Genomic DNA, 17,122 nt, shown 5'->3' with positions numbered 1-17,122 from the left:
ACAATGGTACAATAAAATTATATATTAATTGTTCAACTAAATTTAGTTCAGTAGTCCTGAAGACAATGAAATTTTAGTCATTTGAGTTGAAAAATATTAAACAAGATAGAAATGACCTGGTATGGTAAGATGGGGAGTCAGGACCCAGTGAAAGAAACTGACTACAGCTATGACTGACATCTGCTGACACCATTGTATGGTAACTTCTTTTTCCAGTTCTGTTTTACTCTGAGTAAAGATATAGGCCAACTTTTACTTAACATGTGTTACAATAAATTAGAATCAATAATTGTTAAGGTGTGCTAATACGTAACATGTGGCAACTAAGCACATCTCTTACCCTAATAAGGTATACTGGAGGCATACTTAAGGTACATCTGAGGTGTACCATTGAGGTGTAGCATGTCTGATTTGAGGTGTACTTGAGGTATCTGTTAGTTGTACAGGGGGTGTATCTGCTGTACTGCCAATTTTTCGAATTAAGACCTCAGGTACTCAAGAAGTACATCTCAGTGGAGGTCACTTTGTAAAGACTACATTAAAAAATATGATGCCTATATCGAGGCGTACCTGAGGTATATACTTACAGGCAAGGTGGATGTACATAAGTGTAACTCAGATTTAACACACTGTTTTCACTTTTATTTTAATAGAAAACAAGCTCAAAACACACATTTGCTATATAAATTATAGATCAGATTGTAAGTTTGTAAGTGCAATTCTTTGTTTACAGTATGTGTAAATCTCAGCCGGGTTACAAAATAACAGTGAAATACATTTACATGAGGCTTTCAAGTTGCTAGATCAAAAATTTAGCCCTACTTCTATTCTATTACAACTTTTCATGTGCGCACACGTTAGAAGTTCTGCCCCAGGAAACATCGATCAATGCGTAATTGGGTTGTTTTTCCCGCAGCGTAAAACATGCATGTTGCTAGCCATCTTGGGGATAATATAGATGAGGTTTACACCTCATCCATACCTCACACTGAGGTGTACATGAGACATCCCATATACACCTGATTCAGACCTCACACTGACCCAAATGGTGATAAATGGTAACAAAGATAATATCTTTTGTCTTCTAAAACATCCATTCCAATGTTTTGATAAATTAAAATATACACATTTTGTAAACATGCATGGACGGACAAATTGATGTGGAAAACTATGTTTGTTTAAAAAGTTAATATACAGTATTGTTTACAAAAAAAAATATAGTTTATATTGAGCATGGAATAGAATTCTTTGTATTTTTTTCAATTCAGGTTTTAGTAGACATAGCTGGCAGTCACATGGCAGAGGTGGCTAAGAGCGTGGAAGCAATGAGACCTGGTAAGTTGTGGCACAAGTAGCACTAAAATACTGTTCTCATTTATGCTGGTTTAGAGATTCTCTCTCACTTGCTGCACACTATTTATACCTGTATATGCATTGTATATGAGATCTTTAGTTTAACTTGACAGAGGTATAATGGTGTGCCTGATGATTGACTGTGTATTAGGAGGGAATGCTATATGTTGGTAAAATTATACTTTATGTGAAGTCCTCCAATTGGCTAATCCAGCCAATGGAATTTTGTCTCAAATCAAATGAAAAATGTGCATAAATTGTGTTGAAAGTTGTTCTTTCATCTACAAGAAAAGGTTTGAGAATTAAGGTAAATGGAAAAAGGTGGCAAAGTCATATAGATTCTTTTTTCATGTAAATTTTTGTGTGTTTTCTATCGCCATCATAAGCAGGGTAGGTGATGTGATAGTAATTGTGTATTTAGCTCTTCAGTTTTGATCAAGTCAACCATTAAGCTTAAGTTTTACTAAAACACTGAATTTAACCATGCACTGCACTCGTGCACTGTAAACTGCACACTCCACCCCTGGCATTTTCACCTTGTTGGATTCTTAGAGCACCTGTTACTTGTGTTTGTCCTCCTCATGAACATGTATGTGGCCTGAGCACTGAGAATTGAATGGTAACACATTCTGACCGTATCTGCCCCACACAGCACATCGTAAGAACAAGGAAGTGGATCCCGCCTCCCGCTCGGCACTGGCTCTTCCTGACCTATGCTTTGTACCTAATGCATTGCCTCTGAAGGCACAGCCCCCCACCGTCAGCATAGAAATAAAGGTAAACTTTGTGACAACTGTGAAGAGCGACACATTTTTTACAGTAGCTTTATCATGTTGTCTAACTGGACATTCCCTCACCCTCACTGTTCTTGGGGTCTCATTAACAGTAAGCAGATAATGACACTTGTATGACCTTTTGCTCAGTGTAATGGTCGATGAAGATCAGTTGTCTTACACCAATCCATGGTGTGATTGTGTGAGTGTCAGTCGTGGGAAGGTTCATCAGTAACTTGTCCAGTGTTGGTGGTTTATGTCTGGCATTCTAGTTCCCTCCACTCATAAAACTGACAGCCATTGTATAAGTGAAAATTTCTTAAGTGTGGCATTCAACAGCAATCAAATAAATAAATAATTTGTACTATTTCAGAATCAGGGAAGCAAAGGCTCCTCAAGGAATCTATAGGGTCATAATAGAGATTGATAAATTCTGACATGGTAACGATAATAGGCCTAAATAGACCAATTAAAAAAGGTCATGCTCCAACTTTTTCACATGTTAGTAGTGTTATTCTTTGCTGATCCTTTTGAACCGTGGTGTAAGGCCTGTTCCATAGGGTATCCTTCATATCATTGGCACTTTTGATTAAGTTTCACGTTTCCATGGCAATGACTGGAAATGGTAAGTTCCGACAAAGTGATCATAATAAAAGTCAAACTACTGCAGATAACAATTTCTTGTTTCGCATGTGGGTTTATATCGAAGTGAGCTATGGGCTCTGTTTTCAGACTGTGGTTGTTTTGATCAAATTTCTGGTTTACATGGAAACGGAGTGTAAGTAGCCATTTTCAGTGACATAAATACAAGGACTCAATTTTTAGTATTCTGGTTTAAAAATCGAATTCTGGTTTCTAAAGCAACCAACTGAAGATAACCAATTACAACTACTGTATATGACACATACAAAGCTGTTGAATGCCGGGAGCTCAGAAAAACAATACATCTGGCCAGTAAAAACAAGAGTGATGGTCCCATGATTGTTAAATGATGGACCACGTTATCATGTAGCAACTCACTGCTTAGTCAAAAGTCATTTGAGGCCAATAGCTTAGATGCTTTAGCTCAGCGGAGGGGAGCAGATGAGGCAAACATGGCTGCCCACTAAGTCCCATCACTTCTTTGCAATTAACATTTACTGTGATTTTTGTCTCTAAATGCAGTGAAGAAAATATCAAACATGTTTGATTTTTCATGCCTCTTGTGCCCGAAATCTGACTGTTTGCCGTGGTTCTGAGGAAAATGCTCCACCGGAAAGTTTGTGTCTAATCAAGTCACGACAGCCTCACTTGTCACCACAGCAAGGGTGGCATTGACAACTTATATGATGTGCTGGTCAAGGACCAACTAGTTGAATTATATAATGAATTAATAATAAAGAGCGATTGGATAGATTTCAGAGTTTAACCATAGTGGCATTTAGTTAGCAGTTGAAGTGATTTTTGAACCCTGAATAATGCACAATTAACTAATTATATGACGTAGCAGATAGCCAATTGTTCATACGATAGCTCTCCGTTTGCACTGACATTAGAAGTGAGAATCAGGCTTATCTGCCTGTCTCGAATAACCTGTAGTGCAGCCAAGTTCTCCCAGCTGATGTGTCCAGTGCATAATAACTTACATTGGCTGAGATAGAAAACTGTACATTATGGTACTTTATGTCCAACTTGTCTGGCAAGAATAAAAATACTTATGAATATTATATGAATCAAAAAGTCTAAATTATATGTACCTTTAATTAGTTGGGGGATCCCACACCCCACTCCTCTATCCAATTGAAGCAATGGCTATTTTTTTTTCATCTGCATACCCGCTTGGTGAAACTCACACCAGTAGGCGGAGCATTTTATGTTATAGCAATTTTGTCTGTCTGTCCGTCCGTATTCATGTCCGGGTTATAACTCCAACAGCTTTCAGCATAGAGTTTTAATTTTTTGTGGATACATAGATGACGATGTGTCACATCTCACATTTGTCCATCTTCACTGTTGCCAATTTCCGTATTTATACTATATAGATAGATATAATTTTGTGTCCAGCTATTGGCCTCAACTGCTTTGTATGTAGAATTTTAATTTTTGGTGGGTACATACTCACACAGGTGACGATATGTTGCGACTCATGGTAACCAGATGGCCAGTGTCCCTGTATATACTATATAGATAGATATGATTTCATGTTTAGGCTATTTCTCTGTGTTTTATGTACAGTTTTCATTTTTGGTTTATACATACATACACAGATGTCGATGGGTCGCAACTCACATTTGTCCATTTCCAAGATGGTTATGATTTTGTGTCCAAGATATAACTCCAGTAGTTTTCCACATAAAATTTTAATTATTGGTGCATACATAGATATACAGATGGTGATGTGTTGCAACATCACTATTTTCACTGTTGTCATGGTAACCAGATAGCCATATTAATTATATATACTATGTAAATAGATATGATATCGTGTCCGGGCTGTAACTCCAACTGTTTTCTGTGTAGAGTTTTAATTTTTGGTGGGTGCATACATAAACAGATGATAATGTGTTGCGACTCACATTTGTCCATTTGCGCAGTTGTCATGGCTACCAGATTGCCATTTTCCCGCGTATACTATTTAAAATCAATATGATTTGGTGTCCGGGCTATAACTCCAACAGTTTTCCACATAGAGTTTTAATTTTGGTGGACACATACATGTAGATACGCAGATGATGATTTGTTGCGACTCACATTTGTCCATTTTCGTGGTTGTCATGATAACCAGGTCCAAACCCAACTGTTTTCCACACAGAGTTTTAATTTTTGATGGATACATAGATACACAGATGGGCGATGTGTCATGACTTACATTTGTTCATTTTCGGGGTTGTCATGGTAACTGGGTAGCTGTTTTCCTTATACATGTATATACTATATAAATAGAAATGATTTTGTGTCTGGGTTATAACTCTGTTTTCCGCATAAAGTTTTCATTTGTGGTGGACACATTTATCCACTTGTATGGTTGTCATAGTAACCACACACCTATCATCAAGACACATGAAGATTCCTCTCAGGGGTTACACTCACCGCAATGCTGCTGGTATTCTTTTATACATTTGAAACAAATGCATTTGTTGGGTCGTTTGTTGTGTTCACCTGAACTCTTGTTAAGTTGATGTGGCCATTGGAATTTTCTATTGCATGTGTTGTTTTTTTTTTTTTCAGCCCAAGCGAGGGTTTATACCTACCTCACCATATATAGCAAAAGAGAATCAGATAAAGTTAGAAGTTTGTAAATACTGCCTGCACACCAGTTTAAAGGTAAGGTTGTTGTTATAAAGGAAATAACAATGCACATGTAGCCTTCCAATGTGTCTATCTGTTGATAAAACATATCAATGTAACTAGATTTTAGTTACATTGTTTCTAAGGAAGAAGGAAGAAGAAAAAACCAGCCTGCAAATTTTAATATCAGTTCTCGCTGGCCCTTGTTTTAATTCAAAAAGAGGATTTGTAAATTATTCATGTGAATATTTAAGTGTTAAATAATGTTAAATGTATATTGGCTTATAGGCATTTATGTAGTACATGCTCTTATATACATTTGTTTGAGCTTTAATTTTTCTTTTGGCTGAAAATACCAGATGTAATGCAGTTGCATTCATCTAGCAATATTTCAATCTGTTATGTCCCTTAATCTTCATAATTCTTGAGATTGAATATCTCCATGACATGAAAAGAGTGGATCTAATATTTAGGATATGAATGAATACATCCAGTCTGAGATTGTCATCAATTTATTGTATTCCTTGCAGCTGAAACGTGGTGTTTGGACACAGACAAGTAAATATTGTCCCATAGATCTCTTCTCAGGGTGAGTTTTGATTCTGGTATTAAATCATTTTACCATCAGATCTTTTGGCATCAACAGAATTATCATTAGCCAAATAGATTGTAGACATAAGTATAATGATGAAATTCTCTGTCCTGTTCGATTTTTAAAGTTCTCATTGAAACAGAATTGTAAAATGTTAAACTTTTCCTTGCTATCTTGCAAACTATATCCATCGTAATAATACAGGCTTCTTTTTTGCAGAAATGTCCATCGGATGAAACATGCTCTCTACTGTTTGTTAGAAACTCCACGAAACAATTTTAGAATATGTAAGGTAGGTGAATCAAACAGATTGTTTTAATTGTGTACCGGTATTTTATGCTCTTCAGAAAGGTCCTGTCATAATATATGCATTAGGAAGACTGAACATTTGGAAGTTTTAATGTGTTACTGTTGATATTAAGCGTTTGTTTGTGATATGTGTACATGTAGTTACATAAAGGTACATGTTGCATGTGTTTTAACTAGAGCTGTAGATTGGGATATGGTTAGGCAGCATGTGATAACTGTAGATGTTTTATGCTGTTTTACACTTTTAAATGATGAATACTGAAATTCCAATCTGTATCTTTTTGTTGGAATATTACAGAATGGTCAAGAAATATTTGGAGATTTCGCCTTTGAAGACTTATCAGAACACTTACACGACTTCTTGTCGGGATTGAGTTTTGTAGATCGTAATGGAGTCCGACAAGAAAGGTAAAGTGCTACAGTAAAATTAAATACTTTGTTTCCAGAAGTACTGGATGCATCAAATGTGGCCCTTCAAATGCACTAGGTTTGTGTTCAGTTCTAAGGTGTGGAATAAGGCACCAATCACATAAATAAATCTGTTAAACTTAAGCCATTGATATACACAGTTGTATAGACATGCATTTTACTCTTATTGCTATATTACAAGACTAAATTTCTGTTTTCAAATGTAGACTTTTAACAGTAGGAACTCTTCTATTGAATTATCATCATCCAACAGAAAATATTGGTTTTGCTTTTGAATTGAATCAAACTCACAGTATTTGTGGGTGTTGAGATAGATGTCAATTGTACTTGGAGATGCATTGTGTCAATGGGAGATAACTTGTCACAGGAAAACGAATCCACACCTCAATAAATTTTGATTAAAGAGGTACCTAGGCTGTCATGTTCACAAGATGTTTGGTCTTGTGTGCATTAGAATCCAAGTAAAGGTAAATGTTTATTAGTGCTTTATGTATTGAGCTGAAGCTTTGGATTCACCTGTCTCCCACTGACGAGCTCTTTAACAGCCTTGCTACCAAATCTTGATAAATTCTTCAGTTTTAACCTTGACAGGGATCAGATAAATGAATATTTTTTGTTCTATTAGTAGGTGCATCAGTGTGTTCCTGGACTTGGTTGTACAGGCTTTGCTGTGGTGCCCGCCAAGTGAAAGGGAGAAGAAAAGTTACTATAGAATATCAGAAGACCCCCAGCCGGTACAGCATTGTGCCAACTCTATATATCGACAGGGGTCTGCTCTCAACACTGGTATTCCAGCTATTCTTCTACAAATATCTTTGAGGGTTTCCCTTATACACATCTGTCCCACAGACCTTTGTCTTCTGCCTGTATGAACATTTTTAATATCGGAATGAAATAAGGTCCTTTTTGCCCTGTTTGGTCTATAAACTATTGTTTATTCCTGCCTTTGCAAAGACATTTTGTGGGGAAGTTGGTGACATTTGACCCATACTATTACATTATATTGATCAATTTAGCTTGAAACCAAGTCGGCATAGCAAAGGAAATGGTACATGAAGCCAATTGTTTTATATCTTGAACAGTGGTTATTAAAACTAACCCTGATCAGCCTGAATATGTGTACATCAAATTAATATCAGTTTCTAGATCTAAAATGGATTGAAGTAGAGAATAAAGTAACTCTAGTTTGATGGCAGACCTCCCCACATGCGATGGGAGAAGAAGCAAGCATTACCTGAACTTGATCTCACATTGACTACTTTACTGAAAGGCTCCAGTGTCATTGACTTGAACTAGCCCGCTAACCACTCAACCTCCTCACAATGTATAAGATCATGTCAATCACAGCTGTGTTGATTCTTTATGTTACATATGATGCATAGATGTAAAATGCATGTAAGCAATGGAATGATGTTCTTTTCATTAAGATTTAATGAAAAGTCTATTGTATTTCTACAGGTGAAACAACTGGGCTCCCCTCAGGCTGTATATTGGATACCATTTTACGCATCCAACATCTTGATGACTTAGACATTGAAGGCATTATTTTATTATATAAACGTCTTAAACAACATTTTAAAGACAATCAAGACTGCAGCAGGTAAGTTTTGAACCCTTTATTTGTTAAACAGCTTGTGTGTTTGTGACAAAGATATGTTTATTCACCTACTTTTAGTATCTGAAGAGATAGAACCTACAAGATTAGTATCATATATTTGATGTGTAAAATTTCAAACTTTACTGTTTATATTGACTCATCTGCTTGGATAGAAATATGGAACAATTGTCAGATTTTATGTGTGTGTAACACTGTAAAGAGAACCAAAGTCACCAGTGCTTTGATTGGTGTTGTAAATGTCCTGCATTGTGTTGATACTTTTGTCTTTCCTCCTAGCAGTACATGGCAGCTGGATGGCCCCTACCGCAAGGATAGCTGGAAGATTAAGAAAGCTAGTTGTTCACCAATGTCTAGTGTAGAGCTTATGGTGCAAAAGGTAAATATCTTTTCTTTCTCTCAGCTTGGGATTTTTGTAATTATTTGCCTTACTCTCCATGAGTATGTGGGAAGGTCTGCAGCAACCGGCGGATGGTTGTGGGTTTCCCCTGGGCTCTGCCCGGTTTCCTCCCAAAATAAGGCTGGTCACCGTCATGTAAGTGAAATGTTCTTGAGTACAGCGTAAAACACTAATCAGATAAATAAATAAATTATTTGTCTCATTCTATGAAATATCACCTCTGTTAAGGATACATAGTACACCCTAATTCTTCAAGGTTTTCTACCACTGCAACCAATATTTTGAAGCATTTGAGAGAGAACTATGGGACGTAGAGGAATAATCCAAACAGTTTTATGAAGCTTGCATCATTATTGACACAAGCTAATCATTTTGGTGTCATTTTGATGAGAGTTGTGTGCACAAATTCCACTGAAGATGGTCCTTTAGTTGTTGAAAGGTTAAAGATTTACAGTATGTAACATTATATTTACAATTTACATGAATATGCATGAGTTTTTTTTTTAAAAATTTTTGATAATTCACTGATGGTGTTATTTGAAGACACTGAAGAAATGAAATATTCAGTGGTAATGAGCCTGATGTTAAATTGATTAATTGATTTATCTATTTGATTGGTGATTTATGCCGTACTCAAGAATGTTTCACTTATATGACGGTGGCCAACATTGTAGTGTGAGGAAACCCGACAGAGCCCGGGGGAAACCCATGACTCATCTGCAGACTCACTCATTTTTAGATAATGTCAAACCTCAAGTTTTGGCATCCAATAACGGTGAAAGCAATGTTAAGGGAAATGTTAGGTATGGTCTTAAAAAAGTACTTCGTGTACATGTATTGAGCTCAGCGTTTGCATACTTGTAAAGGACAATAACTTGAGGGGGATATTTCATTGTTGATGCACTGCATATGCATTAATAATGGAACACATGTTGAGGTAAAGATTTATATCATTTATATATTGAGGTGAAGTTTTGCAGTCATGTGTCGCCTCTTTATTTCAGAAACTGTATATGGTGTATAGTCATTACATCACGATACAGTTAGAACTTCAGAAACGGTTATCGAAAAAATTAGCTATACATGAAGTCTAGAATAATGTCACAATACACTGTATTGTGGAACAACGCCACGCAGTTTACAGTGCAAGATAGATGACCATCTTAAGCCAAGTTGTACCTAATCTGTCAGAAAATCAAGGGAGATTACTCTTTACATGTTGTAAAGTGTGCTCGTGCTAGATCAAAACTTTTTGTCGTAATTACATGTGGCCTTTTTCCAACTCTCTCAACGCTTTTAAAGCATATTTTCGTAATTTTGTCATAAATTCTGCTGCCTTATTGTGCTATAACCTGGACAATGTTTTTTTTTTTAAAAAAATCGTGAGAAATCTGACTGTTAAAGATTTGTAAGAATGAAGAGATTGTAGGCAGTAGTTGATTGTAACTACTAGGGCAACAGTGAACATATGTCTTTTACATGTGTCATGCTAATTCCCTCAACTTAGCCAGCTTTAGCCTATTGCTGCACAACTTAGGTTGGTGCCATATATGTAATGTGTGCTGCAGAACTTTAGTTGTGTCAGTAAATAAACCGATCAAATGTGTCAGAATGTATTATTGTTTACTTTAAAACAGACAGTGTGGTATCAGATAACATAAACTGAAAAGTGTAAACTGATAAGGACATGATGGTGCCACTAGGTGAAAAAAAAAAATAACAGAATAAATGTTTATTGTCCTGTAATTAGAGAGTAGAGTGGGATGTGTTACATAAGTAGACTGCATAGAGATAGGCAGTACTGTAAACAGAATGATGATTTCACATTTCACATTGTACAGCATAAAAAATTCAAAGAGATTGAGTATGTTCATGGTAAGTCTGAAGTTTTAGGAAGTATTTTGATTCAGTAGTTTCATTGACGGTCTTGGCTTTTAGATTTTATACATGTAATGTATTAGATCTGGGATTAAGAGACGGAGGAATATAGAACTTTGCTGTCAGAGATCACGGTGTTAGACTCACTGGTGGCACACAAAATCTGGGTAGCACACGGCAATCCCTGACATGTCTAGACTGTTTCGGGAACTATCGTTGGCTGTCAAAGTGAGCTGATGTCTACGTGGACAGAGCCATTATCATATCCGATATCATATCCGACAGACCGAGAGGATATAGTCAACACGCCAGTTGCCATAATGCCCGCTAGGTTATGTTCAAAACTCCTGCCACTGTTGGCTTCTTCACATGCATGGAAGATTTCCTTGGTTACAAACAGGGTGGATGTAGAAATTCGTTCCTCAAAATGTTATATGGGAAAATCCCTATTATTAAATCAGTGTCGGTGATAGTGTATTTGTTGCATTTGTGACATTTTCAGCTGTCCAGATAGTCTTTGTGTTTTTGCAGAATTCAGGTGATGTTTTTTGTACAACCTGGGGCTTACTGAGACCTGACGGAGTAGAAATAAATGGTGTTATGTCCCATCATAAATGAGTTGTGTGTACGGCTGCTTACCATGGAGTGTAATGATGGAATTTTCTTGTGCATACTTATAAAAGTCATACTTAAAAAGACACTTACAAAACTTTATATGTGGCTTTCATGTTTTATTATCATCTTTTGACCTTGACGCTGGCACTTTTTTTCATAAAAGCCAAACATGAGGAAGACATTCTCAATGTATCCCAGCTGCCCCTGCTGTCACTTATAAACATAGGTATCCCCCGGGGTGGGGGGACCCACAACCATCCACAGGTTGCCGCCAGACCTTCCCAGACCTTCCCAGACCTACCTTAATTTTTAATTACATGTATATATCTCAAGAACTCCATACAAAGACTATGTCATAAAATTTTAAACCCTGTTTTCATGCACCTTAATGCTGGCATGTAAATGCAATATTCTTGAGTACGGCATAAAACAGCTATCAAATAAATTTTAAGAACTGTTTACGTGTTTGGTACTGGTCGAAGGCCTTTGGTCCTTGCATTGCTTATTTGCTATCAGTTATTGTATTTTTCTGTCTTGATTCGTGTTCATAATTATAAAAACCTTGCTGCAGGTATCTGCATGTTTTTTGAACGATATGTTTTGTTGCGTGGAAGAATATTTTACTTACGACGATTCTTTTCACAGTTTTTAAAAGTGAGCGTCAGATCCGGTTCTGATCATGCAGAAAGAAGATAGCACATTAAAAAGTCCATGTCACTCAGAATGGGTTCTTCATTCCATTTAGATGTCTGAAGAGTTATGGCCATTTCACTAAATTAGAGAATGGCTTCGACATTGTTTTAAACAAGAAGCCTCTCCCTTGATACCACACACATCTGACATCTGAGTTGAATTCAGTTTGGTCAGGGTACAAGTTGTCTGGTTGATGATGGCCAATTGGCTTCTTAATTCTGGATTTTCGAGGCATAAGTATTCAACTCTACAAAAGAAGACAAACGCTTTGTAAAGACAGTTTACAATAACAGAGAGGGCTAAAATGTTAAATCAGCATTTAGGCTCAAATCTAATGTGTACAAATTCTGCATAAGCTCGCATGAAAATCAACAGTACTTCAATTGGAGCTGAATGGCACATTTTCATTCCCTTCCCTTAAATATATACGTAAGTATAGCCTACCAAATCTAAATATTCTATTAACATCAGATGGAACCAAGCTTCACCAGCCATACACCTGCTGACAGTTAATAAATTTTCTGCGCTATGAACTTCACAATGTTATGCAATTTAATTTAACTTTACTGGTCGATTTTCATTTTATATGCCATAATGTTGTAAATAAATGCAATAAACACTAAAAAAATTGAAGACACCACCAGCAATATTTATTGTGTCTGGTGGCTGAAATAGATATCCAGAATTTAAATAGTTCTATTACTGTACATCTGCCTGTGCAGGACTGCACTCTGGAATTAGAAATTATAACAAAACAGCAGACTTCTTACTGCTGTTCACATTTTAACAGAAAACAAAAATTATAACAAAGGAAGTATTGAAAAAAAAAACATGTCCAAAAATGACAATTCAATGTAAATAAAATGTGCTTTGTTTTCCTTTTTTTTTGAGGATAAAGAACATGACTCATAGACGTGAAATTGTTTGCATGGCACTTACAATCTGTAATGTATGAGATTTTAGTCACTCATTTTAGCATGGTGACTGAATTTTGGACAAGTCGTCTTGATCAGTTGATTAGATGAACAGACCCGACAGCATTGCAATTTTTAAGTTTGATTTCCGTAGCAGTTTTTTTTCACTTGTGTAAACTTTAAAGCCCTAGGGTGAAAACTAAAAACACAAAGAAAAATTTGAAAATTCTATTTTTAGATGTTTTCAACAACAGAAAAATTGCAGCAAATTTACGTAACACAAACAAATATTTACTATTACTTTTTCTAAATCATGTTGATTAAAAGTGAACATTGTTCAGGCTTGGGGTGGACTAATGTTTCTTTGAATAAAACTGAAAAAACGACCCCTCGGCCAGATGATGCCGATTTTTGAGAAGACACCATTTTGACAACAATCTTGATCATACCACAAGAAATGAAGGGAGTTATAAGAACTAGAATTATATTTATATGTTGAATGCCACATGCATTCTGACCCCATTTCCCCCCCCACAGTGTCATGCTTTTAGGGATTTTTCATTGGTTAAACTTAAATGGGGAGGTGTTCATTTTGCATACGAAAAAAAGAAAAGGGCAAATTGGACATTTATCATTATAGTCACTTTGCGATTTGTACTTTTTTTGGAAGGCTTTACTTAACTTGTGAAATGCTCTGGAGTAGAGCTTCCATCAGGCAGCATGTCGGGACCGTAGCTGGTTGCTTATACCACTATTCCACTAGAGTTCAAGTGCTAGAACATGGTTTTTAGATTCCTTTAATACAGATAAACATGGTAAGGGTTGAATGCACGTTTGTGTGTCACATGCATTTATTACATGAACTACATCTGAAAAGGGCCTCCTCCATATTTGGCCAACCTCATTCAGCGAAGCATGAATGGATTGATGTTAAAAAATTACACATAAATTTAACTCTAGTCTTTACAACAGCCGAAATGCAGAAATAATTTTCCGTTTAATTCATGATAGTTGAACTAATACGTAAGCAGACATGTACTATACTGACCTCAGTAACCTTTTCCGGAATCTTGACTTTAGGCGTATTTTGACCGTTCTTGAAAGATTAAGCCATGTCTTCTTAAAAGTTTTGTGGCTGGTGAGTTAATCTCATGAAGTCTCAGATTGCCGCGTGATCAAGCGAAGCAAAAGTATGATTCTCAAACCTGACTGAGCGAGAGCAATAGAGTTTCATATCCCTCAGTCTCTTAATCCCAGATTAGATTAATTTGTGTGGCATACAGAAATCGTTTACACTCTAGGAAACACTAGTGTTCTGTTATGAATTATATATAACAATTCAGGTTCTAAGTTGTGTGTAAGATTAAATGTTAATCGTTTTATTTCTAAACCTGTGTTAATGTTTCTCAACAAATTAAATCAGAATGTGATGGTGATGTTATAAAAGCCATAAGGGTGTGTGAGGATGTGGGTTTTGTCTCCTTTTTTTGTTTTTTTGTTACAGATAAAAGAATTCCTGGTGTCAATGACGGTCCAAGACTGTTCCATAATGATATCATTACAGCCTATTGATGCAAGGTATGAATTGTTGGGAGATTTTCAAAGTTCAATTCATGACAACTAATACACTATTAAGGGGCAATATAGATTTTGTTGTGATCATAATGTTACAACAATCCATGTAACTTTGTTGGTATTTATTTCAAGAATTAAGTTTTTTATTTTTGGCAGCATACTTTCTCAGACTGGTACCTATGGTACTTCTCGGACACATTTCCAGGAAAGAGTTCAGGTACAGGGAACCAAATTTCTGTCAAGATGTCTTAACCTCCAGTGCCAAGTCCATTAATTTCCCCACTTTGGAAACTGTCATATATTTGTATAATACATCATTATGACAACATAGAGTTGTATCAGTGCAAAACAGCTCACCTTTAGAGCACTGATATGGCTACTTTACCTAACTTTAAACATGGCAGTAGTCAAGCTTACATAAAACTACCAACAGAATATCATTATTTTTGCAATAATCACACCCATAAACATAATTTAGAAGATTAACATTCTCCTGTTTAGTTGCATTTCTGTAAACATCCCTGGTTGAAACTGACAGATTGACTGTATGTAACAAATGAGGGCTTTCATTTGATATAAACTAAGGATATATCAATGCTTACAAAATTTTTATAATACCGACTGTCAGAATAAGTAATAAATTCCACATTTTGATTTCAGTTATATTTATAATGTGCAGGTAAATTGAAAGGAATTTACTATGTATTTGAGAATTAAACCTTTTAACATGCTTTAATCATTTTTATATATGTGCCAGTGTTGCATAGTAACTGCTAGATAAGCAACATATATTGTCATCATAAGAGGTTTTACACAGCTTACGGTCGCTGTGGACCTATTATTAAAGCAGGGGAATAATTTTAGCCTCAGGTAGGATTGCTTTGTCCAGATGCATTCTTACCTGTATTGAAGGCTTGTTAAATAACCCTCTGCTTTAAACCTGACCTAAGGCAGTTTGAATTAAAGACTTGAACATGGCACAAGAAAGTGGTATTGTTGTCTACATCAAAGTCTAAAAAGAAGAATGCTGATAATGGTTATAATCTTTTTCTCTTACATATCAGTGCATAATTTGTTTCAAGGATCAACACAGGGAATTTAGTGTGGCAAGGCAGTACATGACCTTCGACTAAATGTTATTGGATTTACCATGTAATGTTCTTGCATCATATATCCTAATTCTTCAACCTTTTGAACCACCTTTGCAACCAATATTTTGAAACATTCTGAGAGAACTATGGGGTGTAGAGAAATATTATGCACAGTTTTTGGAAGCCTGCAGCTATAACAACACACCAAAATTTTAGCATCATTTTCATAATAATTGTATGCATAAATTCCACTGAAAAAAGTCTAATGGTTGAAAAGGTTGAAGATTAATTTTGCCTGATTACTATGGGAAGGAAATATTTTGAAGGAAACAGTTTTATAGGTAGACAGTCTTTTTTTTATATGAATGCTGAAGTTAGCCAATTTTAATCAGTATGAATTTAATTTTGTAGTCATAAATTACATACATATTTGCCACTTTTATGTGTGAAAGTTGTAAGGAATTTGGTGCCATTGGTAATTGGCATGTTACATTCAAAGCAAGTTTCACTCCTCAACTTTAAAGCAGGGGAAATTCTCTGATTGGTTAAAAAAAAGTAACACATCAAAATTAAATATATAGACTAACATTGGAAATGGTTTTTAACATTTTTAAAATTAATTTTCATGCATACTAGAAGTTGAAAGAAACAGTGTCAGTTTTGTATCTTTTTATCCTGAATTTATGGTGTTAGATTTTGGAAGAAATCTCTGGTTTTTGGGGTTTTACTCTTTTTAATCAGGACAACTGTGATAGGATCATGGAAAATGGGGCTGTGGTTTGACATTTTGTAGGAATTGTTGATACATTCCCCCCATATAGTTATATATGGGCGACAGTGATAGTTGACAGTGTTTATTGTGTAACCTGTCAGCTGATTAAGTGTACCTGTCAGCTGGAGTTTTCAGTCAGCAGAATTTCACAGTTCTGCTTGTGCTTTCCAAAGGTCATGCGAGTGACACATTTTATCTCGGGCCATTAGCCTCTGACAAAACACCTGTCATGTTATTACCCTACAACCTCTAAAACTGGGTCAGTTTTACAGTGGGTACTTTCGTGATGTGACGTGAAGAACGTTGAACATCCTGTTTAGATTGCATTGGGATGAGTTTACCTGTGAAGGCCCTTTTGGGGAAAGGTATCTAAGTGGGAGGGGTATTGGGTTGAGGTGAGGGGCGTATCCTGGGTGCCAGAGTACTTATATATTATTGCGGTCAAGTTTTGTGGTAAAGTATGCAAACATCAAGAAACAAACAGTGAACTAATGTGTTGTAACTGTTCATATATACAGGTTAGACTTACATGTAAAATGGGTGAGGGGGTTAAAGAGGTGTCAGTGGTGGAGGGCAAGAGCCAGGGGGTATAAAACAGAAAACATGTACTAGAATAAATAAACATAATAGAATAAATATAATTGTACCTACTGTTTCCCAACCTTTCCGAAGTTTTGCTCTCACTAACTATATATACACTTTCACATGCATGAGGGTTATTTTAGTTTTCCTGTGAGTGTATTTGAAAAGCTTATTAGCTCGTAACTCTTGCGATTCAGTGATGTGCAACATTAAAATATTAAAGTTTACACTTCCAGGGTTGTGAGGGTTTGGTTTATGTTGGAT

At 36.0% G+C, this 17,122-nt stretch overlaps 1 protein-coding gene across 3 annotated transcripts in view; it reads left to right on the top strand.

Annotated features, from left to right (window-relative positions):
• Positions 1-17,122, top strand: part of LOC135470402 (inositol-pentakisphosphate 2-kinase-like) — a 29,971-nt gene that overhangs the window by 8,628 nt on the left and 4,221 nt on the right. Inside the window, exons 4-13 of one of the 3 annotated variants that reach the window (XM_064749323.1) lie at positions 1,269-1,335; positions 2,006-2,130; positions 5,334-5,429; positions 5,924-5,982; positions 6,205-6,277; positions 6,593-6,702; positions 7,352-7,509; positions 8,182-8,323; positions 8,618-8,717; positions 14,343-14,416. In XM_064749323.1, the coding sequence (XP_064605393.1) occupies positions 1,269-1,335; positions 2,006-2,130; positions 5,334-5,429; positions 5,924-5,982; positions 6,205-6,277; positions 6,593-6,702; positions 7,352-7,509; positions 8,182-8,323; positions 8,618-8,717; positions 14,343-14,416 (1,004 nt within the window). Of the gene's footprint in view, positions 1-1,268; positions 1,336-2,005; positions 2,131-5,333; positions 5,430-5,923; positions 5,983-6,204; positions 6,278-6,592; positions 6,703-7,348; positions 7,510-8,181; positions 8,324-8,617; positions 8,718-14,342; positions 14,417-17,122 lie in introns of all 3 variants that reach the window. The other 2 variants (XM_064749322.1, XM_064749321.1) reach the window with 2 other exon arrangements.

This window comes from Liolophura sinensis, chromosome 7 (genome assembly GCF_032854445.1).
Source record: "Liolophura sinensis isolate JHLJ2023 chromosome 7, CUHK_Ljap_v2, whole genome shotgun sequence".
Taxonomy (NCBI): Eukaryota; Metazoa; Mollusca; class Polyplacophora; order Chitonida; family Chitonidae; genus Liolophura; species Liolophura sinensis.
Note: the sequence above shows the minus strand (reverse complement) of the source record. Positions and strands in the feature narration are given on the sequence as shown.